The sequence below is a fragment of the Pinus tabuliformis genome, chromosome 6 (assembly GCF_031772625.1).
Source record: "Pinus tabuliformis cultivar Carrire ecotype Pingquan chromosome 6, CPIR1, whole genome shotgun sequence".
Lineage (NCBI taxonomy): Eukaryota > Viridiplantae > Streptophyta > Pinopsida > Pinales > Pinaceae > Pinus > Pinus tabuliformis.
The window spans coordinates 997,194,588-997,215,769 of NC_142292.1; the positions used below are offsets into that span (position 1 = coordinate 997,194,588).

General features: G+C 35.7%; 1 protein-coding gene across 1 annotated transcript; it reads left to right on the forward strand.

Annotated features, from left to right (window-relative positions):
• The first annotated feature begins 6,978 nt into the window (after positions 1 to 6,978).
• On the forward strand, positions 6,979 to 8,145 carry LOC149262352 (non-specific lipid-transfer protein-like). Its single transcript, XM_089384182.1, has 2 exons — positions 6,979 to 7,449; positions 7,587 to 8,145. The coding sequence occupies exons 1-2, from the start codon at positions 7,085 to 7,087 to the stop codon at positions 7,594 to 7,596; spliced, it is 375 nt and encodes a 124-aa protein (XP_089240308.1). The 5' UTR covers positions 6,979 to 7,084; the 3' UTR covers positions 7,597 to 8,145.
• Positions 8,146 to 21,182: the final 13,037 nt, after the last annotated feature.

Below are 21,182 nucleotides of genomic sequence, written 5' to 3' on the forward strand. Positions count from 1 at the left end.
AAATATATATCAGTTGTTAGTAAAATTGTACTCACATGATTTATCTTTCCTATTTTATGTTTCCCATGTGTGTTTAACATGGTATCAGAGCAGGCGTATTCCTGCCCTGCATAATTAATTTGAGCCATTTGTTTTATGGCCTTTCTATGCAGTTTATTTCTGCCATATTCCTCTATACAGACCTGCGCCCTGTGTGCCATATTCACTTGAACGATGAAACGTTCCTCTGCCTGACACTGCCAGCGCTGTCCAAGCTGTTCTGACATGTCTGTCTACCATACCGGCGCTCTCTTCTGCGTTACCTGTGACCTCTATCTTTTACAGTCTTGACCCTTGAAATTAGACCTGCGCTCTCTGTCCATAAGTGTTTCATGGTAATTTTAGTGTTGTCCTGTCTGTCATATGCGTTTTATTTCTGAACGCTGGCCTGCTCCACGTAACCTGAACGCTGCTAGCCTGCCCCTCTGTCTGACTGTTCAGTTCTCTGACTGTCATAAATGTTTCAAAAAGGGCGTTATTGCACCTGCGCCTCCATTGCATGAATTGCTTCACCTGATTATACTGCGCCTCCATTGATTATTCTGTGCGGATTCCCAACATCTCACCTGCGCCTCCATTTATTTTCTGTAGCGATCGTTAACGAAGTGTTTTGTGAGTATTTGCAGTTTCAAATTGTCATTGCAACGTCTTCAAATGAAAAAAAATTACCGTCTATACTTGTTTCTTGCACTGTCCCATTCAAGTATGCTAAATCGCAGATGAAACCTTTGTTTCGTAAGGTTCAAAGGAAGAAACCACTTATATGAATATTCATAAACAGGAACAGGCAATAATGGTAAAACTGTCTTATGCTTAACGCTTGCATTCACTTGGTATATGTGTTGAACTGACATGGTATACAGCGCTTTGGTGTATGCGCTCTGCGGTTTATTTTGGTATACAGCGCTGTTGTGTGTCACGATGGAGTGCTGAAGCGTTTCATTGTGGTGATGTGAGCGTGGAGCAAAGCGTTTCATTGTGGTGGCCTATGCAGGTCCCATTTCCAGATCTTTTTTGGTATCTCTTGGCCTTCCTCTCTGTCGCTCATTCCATGTTGCTAGAATTCTTTGACAAATTCTGACCATTACAAGATTGAAATTGTTGTAGCTGTTTCACTCTCATTAGCCCTATACGCTGATGGAAGTTCAGATCATAATATGAATCACAATGGACAAGAGTATGGCTCGGATCTATCATACGAGAGTCTCACACAGCTAGAAAATGTAATGTGCATTGCCCCAGTAGTTGTTGTAAACTCGTTATCAGTGAATGCATTTGTTGGAAAAACCAGCTTCCCGTTGGAACTCTAGCCACAACAGGGTGAAGACATACATGTGATAACCTCTGGTGTCACATTCGTCGCAAGTCAGAACAGTAAGCGCTGGAGAATTCAATGTATGATAGCGTTGAATGCTGAATTGATAATGCGTGTTGCGAGTTTGAATAAGGAGAGGTAAGTTTATTGTGTTGGTATTCGATTTTAATCAGAGTCTGGTTGAAATCGATCAGTGTTTTAAACTGATCTGCGTTTTCCAGAGTCTTGAATCGATTCAATTTGTGTTGAGTTTGGAGGATAAAATGTTGATTTAAAAACATTCACATGGTTGGATAGTATAATAAGCATGGGCATTTGATTTTATGAGCTTGATAAGCAGATTGGGAAAAGGCGCATTTTTAATATTTGGTGCAGAAATAATGAGCCAGAAGGCGCAGTCCAGAGATTGATTCAAATGGGTAAGATATGATGGTGGTTGCATAAAGCTATAATGCATGTAAATGATATATGATCGTATTAAATTGCCACACTCAATCTTAACGCATAGGGCATTTGTTTGGTTGAAATTTGATTATGAAATGAAATATGATCTTAAAAGGCGCATGTACAAGATTGGACTTTGGATTGAATGATGTTTATTTGATATGAAAGCATGTTCACGAGCATCGTTGATTGAACTGCATGTCTGGTGCGATTGTGTTGGTGGCAAAGCCATCAAACACCAAACGTATTTTCCCTTGCCTGAAGGGGTGACGCAAAGAGTGTAATTTTTTGCAAATATTTCCCTTAGTCCTGATCTCAACATATATGTTGAACCAACAGGAAATCGAACCCAATTTGCATAGTTGGTGGAAATCGAACTGTATATTGAGCACCTGATATACCAAGATAATAATTGTTCTGGAGCGAATTTCTGTTGCATGCAGAGGTTCATGCGACCAGAGGCATTGGCCACTAAGCGTTGGTATTTATCCCCTCTTGTTGAAGTCGATATCACTCAATGTCAAATTGTGGAAGTCTGGTTGAATGTGTGCTCATAGGGTGACAGAAGATTGTTGAGCTACTATACATAGCAATTGGGAGCTCATTGTCGGACCGTAAGTCCCAGGATAGAATAAACTGAGACTAAGTTTGGTTTGAAGGCTTGTGGGAGTTTGTCTTTGGGGGTTCCTTGTGTAATTCAGGAGCTCGTATTGGCATAAAATTGCAGAAGACCGAGCTTGTCATACTCAGGTGGTTGAAACCGCTACTGTACAATGTCAGAGGAAAAGGTTGCTCTTGGGTACAATTTCTGGGTATTGCAAAAGTGGGAAATCTTCATCTTATACAGTTGAAACTTCTACCGAGGTTCTATATTTCAGTACCGTTTTCTCTTACGTTTCCAGATATCGATATTTTTTAGTTATATCTCTGTGTGAAGCAAATAAATAAGTACTAAACATTATTGTACTCATGCTTATAAGGGTGGACTGATATCTAAAGGAATGTGCATTGGAGGCTAAAAAAAAAAAGGTGGGGAGTGCATTTTTGGTCATTTGATTGTTTTTACAAATACATTGTTGATTTGATTGTCTGAATAATGGAGAAAAATCATGGATTATTAGAGTTATTAAGCACTCTAATCTTATCTACTGATGGAAGTATAGTCAAAGTCAACAAAAACACTCTCAGAGATATTCAAAAATCTTTACAATATGCACAGGAAAAGATTGATTTTTTGCAGCTTGAATCTCAGCTACAACAAGAAGAATTAAAACAGAGGAATCATCATTCTGGACATGTTTCTGTTCAGAACATTGAGACTACAACCCATCAGCAGCAAGTCAATAATGTTACCGTTCATTCAAATAAAGCAGCAGTTGTACATGCAGATGCAGAAACTCAGTCTGCACTTCCCAAGCCCATCATCAGACCTTGGGAACAGCTTGTCCACAACAAGCACAGAACTGGTCTTGGATATGACAAGGACTTGTCCTTTCATATTCCAGACTACTCAAAGCCCATTCAGTTTTAGAGTGCTGGATTCATTCATGATAGTTCACCTGCTCCTCATGACAGTTCAACTTCAGCTGTTCCAGACTCTGCCCCTCTTCCACAGCAACAACAACAACAACAGATTGTGAAATGCCAACACTGTGACCGAGTTGGCCATTTGAAAGATCACTGTTTTGATCTTCATCCATGTAAGCACTGTCATAAAACCAGTCATTCTTCACACAGATGCTTCAAAAACAAACGTCCTGCAAGAACAAAGATTCATCTTGGATGGATCGCTTCTTGGCAATGGGCATCAACAACCAAGAAGATATTCCAAACACATGTCAGAACTTGTTCCAGAGTATTGAACAGTCTTGCAGTTGAGTTTTCTCCATCATCTCACCTTGTATCTGACAGGGGGGGAAATGATGGTCATCTACAAGCTTCAAAGCCACATCAAGTGAGCCTGAGCCACAACCTGCCACACCAGTTTCAGAGTTGTAGCCAGAGACAAAAATGCCCCTGAACATGCCTTCAGTTGGCAATCTGGGACACTTCCTCTAGCAGAAAACTTCAGCTTCTTTCCAGTTTCGAAAGAATTCCAGGAACAAAATTAAGAACACTTCCTCTAGCAGAAGACTCCAGCTTCTTGCCAGTTTTGGAAGAGTTCCAGGAATTGCATTAAGCATTCCAGAGTTGTTGGTCATCCTTAAACCATCACAGGTTGAGACTTCCCTTTTCAGGTTGAAGTTTTCCCTTTTATGCGAGGTGAGGCCTCCCTTTCATGGTTGAAGGTTTCCCTCTTTAAAACAATAGGATCACTTCCTCTAGCAGAAGACTTCAGTTTCTTGCCAGTTTTGGAAGAGTTCCAGGAACTGCACTAAGTGTTCCAGTGTTGGTGGTCATCCTTAAACCACCAGCCTTCATACCAACATTTCAGAGAGCGCATTCAGCCTTGTGCTGCCATGCATTTTTGCACATTTTGTATCACAACTCTCTTCTTGGACTCATACATAACCCTTCGGATTAAGGGGGGAATGTTGGACACCTAATCCTCAATGGGTTAGTGTGGAAGCTGAATGGACAAAAGGAGTCCAAGAGACCTTGAGATGTGAAACCCAACAGTCACAACAATGTACTATAAATGTATATCAATTGTTAATAAAATTGTACTCACATGATTTATCTTTCCTATTTTATGTTTCCCATGTGTGTTTAACAAGTATGTATACCTTCGTAAACTTAAAACAAAAAAGTCTCATACACAAATTTAGTGAACTAGTCATTAGTTTATTTGTTGTAAGTTTGAAGGTTTTATTTTATATATATATATGTTTTTTATAAACATAATTTTATTTTGTAGGAATTATAAGTTTGAGTTGTGGATTTTTCACAATTCTACAGATATATAAATTTTTTGAAAGTGCTAAATTTATATAAGCAATCAAAAAAGGAATTTAAATAACAAAATATCAGAATTTGGCTAATTTTTTTTTTCAAAACTCCAAAATGTACAATAATTAAAGAAAGCCATGAAAATAGAGATTTTTAGTAAGTGTGGAACTTCAAATATAATTTTGGAACTTTAAATATAATTTTGGTAGATTGTTGGAATTTTTATTTACTTATTATAATTTTATTTTATTTTATTGAAAATTGATGATGTATTATTAGCTATTTAACTTGTATGGATATTTCAATATACTCTATAGTTTTAGTGAGTTTAATGATTAAGATTATATGTTTTCTTATAAAAATTTACATGTTTAAAATTTAAAGGAAATAGAATCACTACACTTTTAAAAATTCGATGCAAATAAAAAATTGTAGTAATTATGTAGAAATTGAAAATTTAATTTACTTATTATAATTTAATTTTTTTTGTTAAATAATAATAACTTTATCTATTTTGGGCCACTATTTAATTTACATAACAACACTAATATATTCTACAATTAGTTTAACCATTAAAAATAAAATCAAACCATAAATTTAAAATTGATTATTAATATTAAAACATTAATATCTCCGAATAAATCAAGCTACAATAATTTTCAAATTGAAAATTGATTGACATAGAACATAATCAAAAGGACATGTTTTCGTTTAGAGAAAATGTGAGCAAACTAGCAACATTATTGTCCCTTCATCATCGTACTGACTTGACGAATATTAAATGGTTTTTTCATTAGATTGGGTAGGCACACGTTAAATAGCAGACGAGTTTGTTATAAATGCTTTTGTTGACATTTTGATACAACCTATCTTTATCTAGAACTTTCTAGAAGAAAATCTCGTGAACCAGGCCACCGCATACCCACTAGGTTACGTTACTTTTAATTACAACGCCCTCTTTGCAGGTGGGTTTTCATTGGTTTCTTGCCACAACCTCTTTGCAGTTGGGGTTTTAATGTTTCCCATGCCATTTTTTCCAACCTTCTTCTGTTAGAATTTAAAGTTTGCAATACATATTACGATTTCATCCAAAAACATATTTTAATTGTTTTTAAGGTTTTCGAATTAATAAAAATATTAAAATTACAATCTTTTATCCAATTGCGAGTCTTTCTATATAACAAAACCTTAACCAGTACAAAAACTAAGCCCTAAGTCTATAAATATTATAAATAACTCCCGCTCCACATCAGTCCAATCGAATAATTTCTAATACAAAACTTTTTCAACAGAAATGTAGGTTCTTTCTCCACATAAATTTTTCATATGATATTAGTTTTTAAAATTTATTTTCTAATTTAAATTTCTAAACACTTATTTTTAAAAGTAAATGTGTTTGTTAGTGTACTTAAAAGATTTTAGATTGAATAGTTTGCTGAATAATTAGTTGAGTGATTTCAAGTTTTAAAAGACATATTGTTATTGGCTCATTTTTAAGATTTATGAAATAATTGGATTCAGTGTAACAGTGACAAACAATCTTTAAAAGTTACAAAAACTCTAAAGTTTTCTAGTCTTAATTTTCCAAAAAATGTTCTTTGCACTGGCTATAAAAATAGGAATTTCAAATCTGAAACAACCATCAAATTTCACTCTGACCATATCAATCATTTTAACACAAAATATTGATGAGAACGAAAGGTCAAATCACTCTGTCACTAACTATTTCTCCTTCACATTTCATCCTACCAAATTCCATCCTTACCACTGCCACCAAATTATATATTAATATTTTTAATATTTTTCATAATAAAAAAACCTATCATAATTAACTACATTTAAAAACAGATCATTTACGATGTACTATCTACGCTTCAAATTCCTTGCCTGCTCGCCACTTCCAAAATACTCAATTGATAACGAGATATTATTTACGCTCTAATCTTACTCAACTGCCTAGTGCTCTTGGTCAAATTCATGACAAATCTTGGACAATCATAGCAAAAATCTGGGAGAGATTATTAATGTGACAAGACCTTATAATAAAAGTCTGACGCCCAGTGTACCGAGTCCTGTGCACCGTTTGATGAGATGTTTAATGGCATACATTTGGCATTGGACCTTATGGGCAGGGCGTATGGGCCAACAAATTATTTGAGTAGTGAGTGGAGACCTTTTTGTCGCAGAGAAAATAAGAGAATACCTTAGAGGCTTACCATAGTTGGGTCAGACATTAATGCCATGCATTGGACATTGGAGCATATGGGTAGCTTCTTCTATTTATTGGGGTTTCCTACTGCATTGGTTGTGCACTTCTGCATTTGATTGACAGTGTTTGTGTTTGGGGTATCTCTGGTGATCTTTGTGGGTGTTTTGTGAGTGACGGAAGTGTGAAAAATGGCTGTGTCGAAGAAGATGGTGGAGGCTGTGTTTGTGGTTGGGCTTGTGGTTACAATGATGAATGTGTGGGGTGCTGTGAGTGTGGAAGGTGCCATATCATGCAACCAGGTGGTGAGTGCCATGACTCCATGCGCTACATACCTTCTAGGAAATGCAGCAGCCCCTGCTGCGGCTTGTTGTCCTTCCATTCGTGGGTTGGACTCACAAGTGAAAGCCACCCCTGATAGGCAGGCTGTTTGCAACTGCCTCAAGACACAAGCACAGTCATATGGGGTCAAGTTGGGAAAGGCCGCCAATCTGCCGGGTCTGTGCAAGGTCACTGATCTCAACGTGCCTATCTCTCCTAATGTTGACTGTTCCAAGTATGGACCTCTCTCTTTTCTTATTCTTTTTGATGTGACCTCACTGTGGAAGTCTGTTTTAACAAATATTGCACTGGATTATTGTTTGGAATTTGGACTAAAGGTTTTATTTTAATTTTTTTTAATATGGCATGCAGGGTTCATTAATGAGGTCTGATGGCAATCAAATGCTGGCTGGTGGTGTTTATTTTAGTGCTTTACTCTTAAGAATAGGTGTTAACAGTAGTATGCTATTAACGATCATTTGTAATTTTGTAGTGACAGTGGAGTCGTTCATGTGAAAGCTTGTTTTGTGAGTTTATATGATATAGTTCATTAAATAAATAAAAATACTAGCCGCCTTTAATTTTGTGTATCGTTGCATTCCAGACTGGTATCTATGACAATGATCTTCATTATTAGGGTTTGCTGTAAAATCAAAAGGACTGTTATGGGGTCATTTTTTGGGCCCTACGTTCTGTTGCAAGGGGACGCGATATGTTGAATTATGAAAACATTAACGTCTTGAAGTAGAACCGATGACAACGGTAATTTTTATGGTAGGATTACGAGTCAAGGTCTCTATATCTTCCGACTTTCAGTAGAAGATACAGGCAACCAATATATACTGTTTATTAATTCTGAAGTTGTAATATGTTCACGATTAGACTTTTAATAAATGACTATAAATTAGAATAACAAAACATTTTTGTCAAATGTTAATGTCTTAATATTTCAGTTATCTTTGTAACGGAACTAGAAATTATAGGTTTGTATAAATAGTGAATTTGTGTGCAAAGGAAAATGGTATGTGTACATAGTGGATTTGTGTTTAATGGAGTGTTCTTGCAATATTATATATCCATGTTCACAAATGAATTTTCAAATTTATCATGGATATATGTTATAGGTTCTTTGGTTTTGATTGCTACATCCTTAGATCATTGTCGATTTGTTTGATTGTTACATCCTTGGATCATAGTGGATATCTTTGAATGTTTTTCTCATTTCACTATTATATAGATGTTATCAAATTAGTTTTTCATTTACAAAATTTTTACATTACATTAATACATGGGTTAATGATCTTCCACTATTCACTTTTTGATAAAGGATTTTGTAGTTCGCTAGTAGAAAAGCTTCAATATTACATTAATAAATGGGTTACGTATTTTCCACTATTCACTACCACATGAAAGATTTTGCAAGAAAATTTTGCAGTTCACTAGTAGAAAAGCTTCAATATTACATTAATAAATGGGTTATGTATTTTCCACTATTCACTACCCCATAAAGGATTTTGCAAGAAAATTACTTAAACGCGACCTCTATTTACTTTCGTAACAACCACTCTCACTAGCTCAACTTGTAGAAGCTTCAATATTACATTAATAAATGGGTTACGTATTTTCCACTATTCACTACCCCATAAAGGATTTTGCAAGAAAATTACTTAAACGCGACCTCTATTTACTTTCGTAACAACCACTCTCACTAGCTCAACTTGTAGTATCGATGGTTGGTCAAGATGTTACGTTATATCGTCCATTGTTTACATATCTAAATATCAATATGGTTGCACAAAAAAAGTAAGTGGTGTAATCAATGATGCAAAATGTAGATTGCTCAATAGGAGGTTCATGGGGAGTGGGGAGGATTGGCGTGCTTATGAGGCAGGTCCAACAATTTTTCGAAACCATTTCCTACCAAACATTGACGTTAAAGTTCAATATCACATTTATATCTCACTATCTATATTAGTTTGTTCAAAAATTTAAGGATCAAAACTCAATGATCAGAAAAGAAAAGCCAAGTGGGAATGAGGGGATGTTCTTAGATTCTTGTTCTTAGAAAAGACAATGGTTATTCTTAGATTCAAAATCAGATGAATGGAATGGCATTAAACACTCCTCCAATTCATGAATAAACAAAGATGAAATATCATTGATCTTGTTGATTAGGTAGTAAATAAATTAGTTGAATATGTTAGGTCCAATAGTATGATCCTTAAAGTTCTCAATAAGAGTTATCATCATTAAATTAGTTAGACTAAAGAGAAAATGGTTAATGATAGTAATTTAAAAAAAAGTAAAGAAAATAGACAAACTAACTATCAATTAAAAATTTTCTAAAAGTATTATTTTACTCAACCTCGTGAATTTATTCAATTACAAATACACTTACGTACTCTTGCTCCAATTCATAAATAAACAAAATGGTGCTAAAGTTTCAACCATGGGCACAACCAAATTTAAATTTAATTTGACAATTACATTTTCCTATTTGCTTCTTGTCTGCTCACCAAGTCACCAACACTTTTTGTCGATGCTCATGCCATTAATCTGCACCATATTGATGATTGATCCATATCATGATCATTAAACCATATCATGTATCACAGGGACACATTTGTATGGATATTGATGGAGACGAGTATGAGCACATTGCTATAGAGATTGAATGATGGAGTATGAGGATTAGTGATTAAATTTGAAGGGTTTGTATTAATTTCATTGATCCGAAATTGGATCCTTAAACTCTCTTAAAGCTACCCGAACTCTGTAAAAACTCACACCAAAGTTTAAAGTCTTGTGGATGTCGAAGCTTATCAGAAATAACCTCTGAACAACGACAATTTGCCGCCAACACGTAGCAACGAGGACCTTCGGTCAAATACGTTGACCGAGGCCCATGGAGACCGCGTAGGACACAAACCAGTAGTTAGGAAGTCCGGATTAGAAAACAGAGGCCGTTTCTAATGCGCGGTTAGCGCAATCGTGCATTGCTGGGCAAAACCCCTAAAGAAGGAGAAGCCCCGAGCGCACGGTCACAAGGGAAGCTGAGAAATCGTGGGAAAAGCGCTAAAACAGACAGCGAGTCCCGCACTCCAAAAACGGTGGAATATCGGAGGCGTTTCAAGTGGTAAGCGGGTTTGTCAGAGGACCTAACAATGCCATACAATGATTGACGCATGTCTGGCGGATGAGAGAGAAAACCGCTCTCATTGCGGGCTAACATTCGAGCAAGTCATTTGCACGATAAGAGCGACAATCGTAGGATCTGGAGGCCCCAGATCCAACGGCGGAGATTGCGCCCAATGGGAAATCGGATTCGATGGGAGAAATAAACCACAACACATAAAGATTTGAAGTCCAACAAGGGCGATGAGTTGGCAGAGATTCGTGTTCGCGGGCATTATTGAAGTAAACGGAAACAACGGCCGTTTCAAACGATCAAGTGTTTCTGATGAACCTGACACTGATCCATTATGGAATAGGTGCCCATTTTCCCTGCGAAGTGATGCAGTGACTGTAATAGTTGAACGAATGGATTCGAACAGTGATGAGACAGGTTGGCCTTAAGCCAAGAACATAGAGAAAGAGCTAGGATAACAAAGGGCGAAGAGCGAAAAAAAAAACGTTGAATGCGTAGAGAGTCTTTGGAGCCACTCAGAAGTCGAGTGAAAAGCCAGAGAGCTCAATTGATAACAGCATATATTGTTCTTGGAATTGCTTGGAGGTCGAGCGATTCATAGAGGCATGCAAAGGCCGAGAGAAAGAGCTTAAAGAAGCCAGAGCTACAGCCAGAGCCAAGAGCCAAAGCGAGTGCCAGAAGCGAGAGCTGAGAGCCAGAACCAGAGCCTGAGCCACAGTGGCAGAGCTAGAGTCAGAGCCACAGCCAGAGCTAGAGCCAAGAGCCAGATCTAGAAAGTCAAAGAGCTCCAAGAGCCAAGGGATAAGATGGTGTTCTGAGCCCAATGTTCCTGTATGAAACATTGGAGTTAAGTGTAGCACTTGTAAAAGAATTGAAGCCATAATCCCAGAGAGCCTAATCAAGTTGATTAGAACTCAAGGAGACATAGCCCAAGATATCAGGGTGAACTCCATATTGTATTGTTGTCTTATGTGTTTGTTTTTACTGTTGCTTTAACTACTGTTATGTGCATTTGTATATCAGTTTAAGCACCTTCCCATATCAGCACAAACGGCAGATTTTAAAGTAAATAGTCAGCTGAAAACAAATACAAGCATACACCCATATTTTCAAGCATTTCTGATTTCCACATTGGTTAATCATTAAGACTTGGAAAAATTTAAAGCTTTGGAAGTGGGAGAGGTTCTTGTAAGTTAGACAAGAAGCCTAAGGGCCCTATTTTCAGATCATTCATGGAGCCTTTCCATAATGAAAAACTTGAAAAATATATTTCAATTCACAACAATGTTTTATCTTTACATTTAATTTTCAATCAAATTTATTTCTATTAAATAAATGAAATTCCTAAACCTAGATTGCAATTAGAAAATATCATAGGGTCAAAAAATTGAAGGCTTTTTGCTCTTATGCAGGGAGTATATTGTTTGTTTATTTGAAGGGTTCCAAAATCTAGATCCAAATTATTAATTCATATGCTCCACATACTAGTTGGAAGGCTTATTGGGATCACATAGTATCTAGTGGAATTTTGGATCTAAATTCTCCAATTTTGGTGGGGGAATTGAACAAGACCATGGGGTAACAAGCAATATGGGGAGATAAGGCTAAGGAGGATCCTCTAGAAGCTTATTTCAAGGGACTTTTTAATTATAATTCTCTTGTTGACATCGCTCCCTGTCCGATTTTTTGTACTTAAGGGAACAAACGATACAGATCAGAGGGTATTTCCAAAAGGTTGGACAAATTCTTTGTCAATGAGACAATGTTGGACTAAAAGGATATCAAATCACAGGTCATTCCATCATTATTTTCTGATCAACTATAAATTCTATTGTCATGGGAGGGATATTTTGGGTTTCAGACATATCCATTTAAATTCAACTCTTCATGGTCCAAATTAAAAGAATTTGAAGTAATGGTTAGAGAAATACGGAATAAAGCTCTATCTCCCTCACCTTTGGTTAGTATGGATTTCATATGCACCAAATTGGGAGCTCTAAAGGAGGTCAGAACATGGGTAAAGAAAAAGAAGCTTGAGAATACATAGGAATTGGTTGACATTGAAGATGCTCTTCGCTATATAAATGACGCTTGTGATCCTATATATTTCTCTGAATTATACAAATAAAAAATTATGGAATTGGAAGTTAAGAAGAGATATTTTCTTGTTGCAAGAAGAAGAATGTCAAATGAAAAGTAGGGCTATTTGGGTGGTTGCTAGTGAAAAAAATACAAAAAATATATTATAATCATGTGTCCAAAAGAATGAAGGACAACACCATAAGTGGTATTAGGGATGATGATGGACAATTTTTATCCTCATAAGCAGACATTGAAAGAGCAACTGTTAATCACTTTAGTAGGCTATTCAAAGGGAAAAACCATGTCTTCACGTCACAGAAGAAATTTATTGAACATATGCTCCATATGTTTTCCGATGAAGACAACGACATATTGGGTAAACCGACTTCAAAGGAAGAACCATCTATGGTTTTACAAGCACGTAAAGGAGAAAATTCTCTACCCATATAACTGGGGGGTAGAATTTTTCATACATTTCCTGGAGTTAATGATTATAGATCTTCTAGCAGTAGCAGAGGAGTCTAGGACTCAATGCTACATCTCTTATTCAATCAATGCTACATTTATTGCACTTATTTCAAAGAAGCAAAATCCTTCATCTTTTGCAAATTATAGGCCCATATCACTATGAAACTCTATTTATAAGATGATATCTAAATTAATTGTTATTAGGCTTAAAAATTATTTCTCTAAGCATATTTCACCATAGAAGTTTGCCTTCCTTAAAGGGAGACAAATATAGGATGTGTCGATATTACGCAGTAATGCATACATTCCATTAAGGTTCGAAAGATGAAAGCATGAATGATGAAGATCAATTTGGTCAAAGCCTATGATTGTGTGGATTGGGAATTCCTACAATTGGCATTTCACAACATAGGTCTTAATATCCAAAACATAGGATGGATTATGGCTTGTGTTTCTACTACAAATTTCGCAGTGATCATTAACAGATTCCCTTTGAAAATTTTCAAGGTTTTTAAAGGGTTGCAATAAGGATGTGCATTTTACCTTGTCCTCTTTCTACTTGTCATTGATGGATTGAGTCGAAATATCAGCAACGCTAGGTCCAGGGGTTTGATTATGGGAGTGAGGTTGACCAGAAATATCTCCACCACCCACTCATTAAAGAAATTTTGAGGTCTAAAATGGGCCTCAAAACAAAAATGTATAACCAAAATCAACTTTGTAAGAACCAATAAGATTCAATATGAGGATGTCAACCATAAGTGATGATTCACCATTTTTGGAGTAAAAAAGTAAAAATATTAAAACATTAAAAAACTATTTTTTCAACTCGTATTTTCAACTTATCTCCCTACAATTTTACTCAAATTTCAAGAAGGAACATTTGTTGGATGCAAAACTTAATTCCTCATCCAAGGATTACCCATGTTTCATGCTTTCTATGGACCTTGACACACGAAAAATGAGAAATACATTAAAAAATGTGATTGTGGCTACACGAAAAATGAGAAATACCTTAAAAAATGTGATTGCAATCACATTTTTTCATGTATTTCTCACTTTTCGTGTAGCAAGGTCTATCAAAAGTATGAAACATGGGTACTCCTTTGATGAGGAATTAAATTCCACACTCAACGAGTGCTCCCACTTTAAATTTGAATTAAATCGTTGGGCGATAAGTTGAATTTTTTTTTTCTTTTTCCCTCGAAAATTTGATGATGTACTCTAATCTTATTTTATTATTTCCACTATTATTTTATAATATTCCTTAGAAAGCCCATTTTAGACCTCAAAATTTATCTATGTAATGTTTGTAGATGATTTATTATTCGGTGGTGAAACAAAGATGATAGAATGGATGCAACTGCACATGATTCTCACATCTTTTGGGGAGGCATCAGGACTTTATATGAAAAAGGGAAAGTTAGTACCACTAGTAGAAAATGAGAAATTAGTCACTAGGTGACTAAAAAAGTTAGCCACCACAGCTTTTCCAAGTGAAACACTGCCAAAAATGAGCAATCTTAAGTGACCTAACTAAAAACTACTAACATAAATGACTAATTTAGTCCCGGTTTAAATATATGGCTAGTTAATAAGTAATACAACTAAAAATGACTAACGTGAATGATTGATTAGTCTAGGAACAAAAATACGATTACCTAGCAAGTACTACAATAATACAGATATGTTGTTTATGTTATTCATTTTAATTGTGTCACTTAAGCAATCTAAACTTACAAGTGATAGGGGATCCATAAATGAAACCATCCATTGCTTCCATTATGTGGCTTTCTTGTTTGTCTAACTTTTACTTTGAGAGATTTAGCCTTTAAACAAGAAGTTTCTATGTGCACCTACTTAAAACTCACCCTACAACAGAAAGCAATGTATTCATAATAAAATAATTGTGTTCAACTACAATTGTCACTTTTCAACACTATTTGGTAGACTCATGCTCATATATGCATAAACTTATATTTGTGCACAAGTGGTAGTGGTTATCCTATTGTTGCTAGACTCACAATAACACACTAACCTAATGTGTTATCAATGCTTGAAAGGGTTTCCCATCCCAATGTTCAAGTGGGACACCTGAATTTTAATTATCCAAATTGAAACCTTTAATAATGATTTTGTATGTACAGGTTGAATCGAGTACCACGAATTTTGTCAATTGGGTTTATCTCATGTGGTTATAAGGAATGGTTTCTTTCCTCAAGTGACATGTTGACATGTTGAACTCATTTTGAGTATATTATTGTATATATTGAATACATAAGAATGATGATCAACCATTTTTTCAAAAGAATGTTAATCAACCATTATTTTTATGTTAAATTTAGGAGGGTTATTACCTTAATGCACACCCTCATTTGCACAAGGATGATGGTTTTTTATTACTCATATGTTGACATTAGCTAGTTTCTACAATTTATTATTACACACACACACCCACATAACATTACAAAGATGAGATTTTATAACTGTAGACATAAATTTTAAGATATCACAAGATAGGTGTTGTTAATAATTATTTCACATGCAAAGAGCCACAACATGTCCAAGAAAAAGAAAAGTAAAATTTAGCCAATAAACATACTCACCCCACAACCACCCATTTTATTAGTAGAGAAAATTACTATTTTTTATTCAATCCACTTTTACATTAGTTTAAAAATATAAAAAATTAAAATCCACTCTCTCATTACTCCCCTTGACATAAATATATGAAACTTATATGCTAGTAAACTATCACTCAATATGGAATAACACACAACTAGAGTAGAACAAGAGAGGTTTTGAAGTAACCCTAAGGGACACATAATTCAAGGGACATTTGTAGGCATATTTGCACAGATAAGCATTCCTCTGCGGGGTTTCGCTGGGTTGATCCAACGAATGAGAGACACTTATTTTCATGATCCTCCTTCCAATACACATTTGACACATGCCACTCCTCACACACTATCATTGTGCGCCCGAGAAGTCAACTTCTTTGTCTAGGATCAAGTCTTATAATATCTTCCTATGTTTGTGTGTGCAAGTCACGAGTTCAAGGCCTCCACCACCAGCGATAACCGTTAATGGTTGACTATTCTTCCTGACCTGGGTAGGGCCTCAGACGAAGTTGGAAAAACCCCCCTGACACGAATTGTGCCTACAAGTTTCCCTTTGTTGCCCTATGTGGTGCCTTCTAAGCAGTTGCTGAAGAGAACCAATGAATTGGAAGTGAGTCATGTGCACTTGAAAGAGGAGTGAAAGAGGAGATGACTAAGTTGCTTCGCAGTCACGAGGTTGAGGGTAAGGTTGTAGCAAAAGAAGAAGCCGAAGTTGAAATCGAAATCGAAGTTTGGAGAAGGTATCGTTACTTTGAACTCATTTGCTCTATCATTCAATAGGACATGTAGTGAAGATGGCTAAGTTTCTTGATAGTCACGAGGATGAGGTTGAGGCTGCAACAACAACAGAGGTTGAAGTTGAAATTGAAGTCAAAGTTGTAGTTGGTGTCGATACTCTCAACTTACAGACTCAACCATTCAATAGGAAATATAGTGAATTATGGTCCTATTCACCTAGAACAGCTCAATATAAATCTTCTCAACAAAGTCACAAATTTGCATCGTCTTCATTGCCGCAGTGATTGCATTCGGTATCACCATAGTGAAACTAATTGACGATAGTTAGGAGGGAATAATACGATGCTCGACGGAGAACGGGGTAGACTTTGCCCTAAAAGACACGTCGCATATCACCTCTCCGATGAGACTAGGGCTCTTATCAATCTGTGCAAATGCCTCTAAAGAAGGATTCAACAAATGAATTCCCAGATCATTTCACAAACATGGACTATAATAAAATTCTCCAATCCATCGGGCAAGCAGTTCACATATTTAAACCTTCAGGAAAAATAACTTACTAGTATGATTTTTCATTCTATCACGACATTTACAAAACTTTTAGATTTTCATTTATACACCTTTCATTGATAGGGTAATTTAGAACTTTTATTGGCATTGTTCAGTATGCGTTGATGGTCATTCCTGTAGTTTGAACTTTGTTTTGAATGCACGAACATTTTATCAAATTCCATTTAGTCCATATGAAAAATGAAATAAATTTCATGCCATGCAAAGATAAACCGATCATGAGATAGTGGACTAAATAAGTTATTGAACATTGTCCCTACATATTGTCTTTTCACTGGGATTCAAGTTCTTGATATTTATCTTTTGTGAATTCTATCGTAAAAAATGGACATTTCCAAAATATACCATGAGAAAATAGTTGTTATTGTCAGTGCTTGTTTTTCACATCAAACTCAATATACCATACAACTCTGCAATTAAAAAGAAAATGAGAAAATCTTATTTTACCAGTATGCATTATTTCTGGTTGGATGCTTGATGTTATCAACCATTCTCCATTGAGAATTAGTGCCTTAAACCCTCATGGTATAGTCCAAGTCAACAATTTGAGTATCTTCAAAAACTTTATGTATTACTTGCTCTCTTGAACTTAAGGATTTAAGAAATCGTGTTTTATTCATGACATTGTGGTATTGTACATTGAACAAATGTTATAAAATGACAAAATCAAATAAGTTCATTATTGAGTGTCACCCTCAATCTCAAGAAAGCTAGATGCAAGTTGTTATCAAAAGGCATATGCACCTTGTTTTCCCATCCTGATTGCAAATAGGTGAGGAATGAGACTATTATAATGCCACAGTGAGACATAACATATGAGACTAGAAGGTGACGCAGGAGAAACTGATTGGAAAACATGAAAACTAAGTAGTCAGAAAATGGATATGGATATGGATCCACCAGATTGTTGAAAAGCCAAGATTTGGATAGAATGGGAAAAATCCTTGTACAAGATATACAATAATATATATATATATATATATATATATATATATATATATATATATATATATATATATATATATATATATATATATATATATAGAGAGAGAGAGAGAGAGAGAGAGAGAGAGAGAGATTTTAAAAAATATATCTAAAGTAAAAAATCACGATCACTCATGAATCACAACATTAGAACCGCAACTATTAGACAATTTATAAATCTGAACATTGAAGTCATGATGCATGATTCTTTGTATGAAAAGGATAAATGTCAATACAAAATTGAGTGTCTCATCAATGATCACTGTATTGATATTATGATCTAGATTAGGTCTAACTACATATCCATAAATGAGCCTACATCCTCATCTTTATCATTATGGTTTTTGCAGGATATTGTCTGTTCATCAATGGAGTCTTGAATACAAGTGATATATTTTTATATTAGGGACAATTTAGGCATCACAGGGATTGCATTTATAGCAGAATAATTGTGTTTAAGAGTCTTATTTTGGCATTCTCAGGGAATGCATTGAGATCCAAACACTAATATGCTGAGATACATAGAAGGATTTGAAAGGGTGAGACATTAGAAATATCAGAGGCTTGTTACAACATTTCAAAGAACGTATTCAAAGATCAATACATCATTGGAAGCCTGAATAGAATATCATGCCTTCTTGGGAATTCGAGGGAATGCATTGAGAGATGAACAAAAAAATGGATCATTTCTCATTCGTGAAAGTTTTGGTTGGAAGGATGGCACTAAGCACCCCAATCTCATCCAAGCCTATCAGAATAGGCGTCCATCCTACCACTTCTCCATTCTTTTCTAAGATTAGGCTTCCCAATCATTCCCCTAAAATTGTAGTTTTCCCCATAATTTTCCCAAGGTCATCTGATCCAAATGTCCATAACATCCTATCCACCTCCCATATTTAGCATATTGAGATGAATAAGTTGTCTTCTTCCTGTTTTGGGTCATTGAAACCATGCTTGGTGATTGTAGTATATGTAGGAAGGCAAGGCTCAACATGTGGTGAGTCTCTGGGGAAGCTTTTGAGGAAATCCAGAGTGCCTCTAGACCTTGAGGGCACCCATGAGAAACCCACTGTTTTCCATAGTGGATATGTCTCAAATTTCAATTGGAAAATCTAAGTTGGATATTGCACAACTACATTTGAATGTTAGAGCACAACCAGGGCTTAGTTATGTGTTTTAATTTAATGGGAACATTGAATCAATTGCTCAGGTTTTTCAGATTCAGGGCAATTTTGGACAACCAATTTTCAGCTACAAGTCCAGTTCTAACCAAAGCTCAACATCATGGTTAGTATTCAATGTCTCGTTTTATTTCTGCTTTTTTTGTCATAATTATTGGCATTTCCACACATGAACACTCATTCATACACAAAGGAAGAGTGGAATTATAAATATTGTAAGCATATAAGATCATTACCTCTTAAGGATAAACAAATCAGTGGAATGTTCTGAATAACATCAAAAATTTGAATTCAATAGTTCAATTGGTTATAAATTAGGAAAATGTTTTGAACAATCATTGCCTTATCAACCCAACTGGAATCCATGATAGATCTACTTTAGTAAAATTTAACCTCGAGAGATAGAGAGGTGGATTGAATGACTTGGGCTGTTATAGTCCATACAAACACTATTAGATCCTTTTAGGAGTGCGATAAAGTGTCTAAAGTACCAAGGTTGCAATGAGAAAAATTGCAAGAAGTTAAACTATGATTTGGTTGGTGTGGCCTTCTCAGGCCATCTTATTGCACCTCCCAAGCCATGTTCCTACATCCCCCAACCCATGTGAAGAACATGGATTCCTAATAAGCATGGATTTATGTTTGAACATTGAACTTCATCTTCCCAAAATCAAAAGGGTGCCTAGTTTCTGAGATAAATCCGAATGTTACATTAGTTTAAATCTGATTTTCAAAACCTATGAGCTAAAGGGTAGTCTTGTGTGGTATTAAGAAAATACGTGTCATAGAATTTTGGTAATTTTGTAGCTTGCTAAGTTGTGTTTTTGAAGGGCATTACAAACAAGAGACATGGGGTGAAAATATATGTCAATTTTCTCAATCATTTTTGATGGGGAATGATTTGATTACATTAGAAGTGAAATGTATGATTAGGTTTTGTTATTATTTTTTTTCCGTTTAATGCAACATGATAGTAGCAACAAAAAAATTTGTTTGTGCTTATTGGGAAAAGTTCAAGACCAAGAATTAGATAGGAGGGAATGAAAAGGATGGCTTGTAATGATTCACGATTTATTTGGTTCTCCTATAACAGCTACATCCATTAAGACACCCTTTGTTCATTCACCTGGCTCTGATAGTGTACGCCACTCAAATATTGGCACCTAGGTCATTCTTAGACCTGAACACCAGGGTGAAGACAATTGGAGACCATAGGGTTGCCTGGAAGCTTGGAGAGAACTGTTGAAAAGTGTAACTAGGTTCAGTCTTCACAATGACATGTAATTGTGATTTTATGAAAAAGATATAAAGAAGAAAAATAAAATTATTGTAATGCTTGCATCATGGGTTTTGATAAGCAAGAGACTTTATTTTTAGTTAAGGCTCTCATTGTGAGCCCTTAGGGATATTTTCATCTAGTCATAAAAGTCTAAAGATTCATTGTCAGGTATTGAAGGCATGTTACACATTGTAAAAGGTCGAATTTGTTTTGTAAGTCACCCTCCAAGACCTTGTCACTAGTCCTCAAACAAGTTGACCTACAATGAAAGGATGATTCGAGAAAGATGAAGTTGGACTACCCTTGTGATCATGTCAACCTAACTGTCATGAACCAACCTCTATATATAACAGTTCTCAGCCTCATTTTGAGTGCATCAATTCGGTGAAGCAGGTATCTAATATCAAGTGCGCAAATCATCCTACAAGGAGACTTAAAGTCAATGAGGGAAGAAGGAAGGATAAGAAAGGAAAGATTTATCATTGTAGATTGTTTGTGGGCTAGTTTACCCTCACACATGTGAAGATTGCAGGTTTGAAGTTTGCAAGGATAGATCAAAGATTGTAGTCACATAAAGGTGATCTTGTTTGGGTGAAGAACCTTGCTGAAGGAAGTCGAGTAAGAGAGAGAAAATAGTCTCCCTCTTGATGAGACTATTCAAGAAGTAAAATTGTTCTAGGGTTTCTGTTGTGAAGAAAGGAGTTGCAGACCTACAAGGAGAGACAGAAATTCTGAAGGAATCCAAGAAGAGGAAGAAGAAGAGCAATGTTGATCTAAGGGAAAATAGGAGTCTTGTGACTTGGTCTTGGAAGGGCTCTAGTGTCGAGGGTCCTTTTCATGGTCTTGGTGTTCTTCAATTGAAGGTTCTATAAGAAGAATTAATTGGGTTTTCCTCTC

What these genes read in the sequence shown, in the direction of transcription:
- LOC149262352 (XM_089384182.1), top strand. Translation starts at nt 7,085, where the DNA reads ATGGCTGTGTCGAAGAAGATGGTGGAGGCTGTGTTTGTGGTTGGGCTT.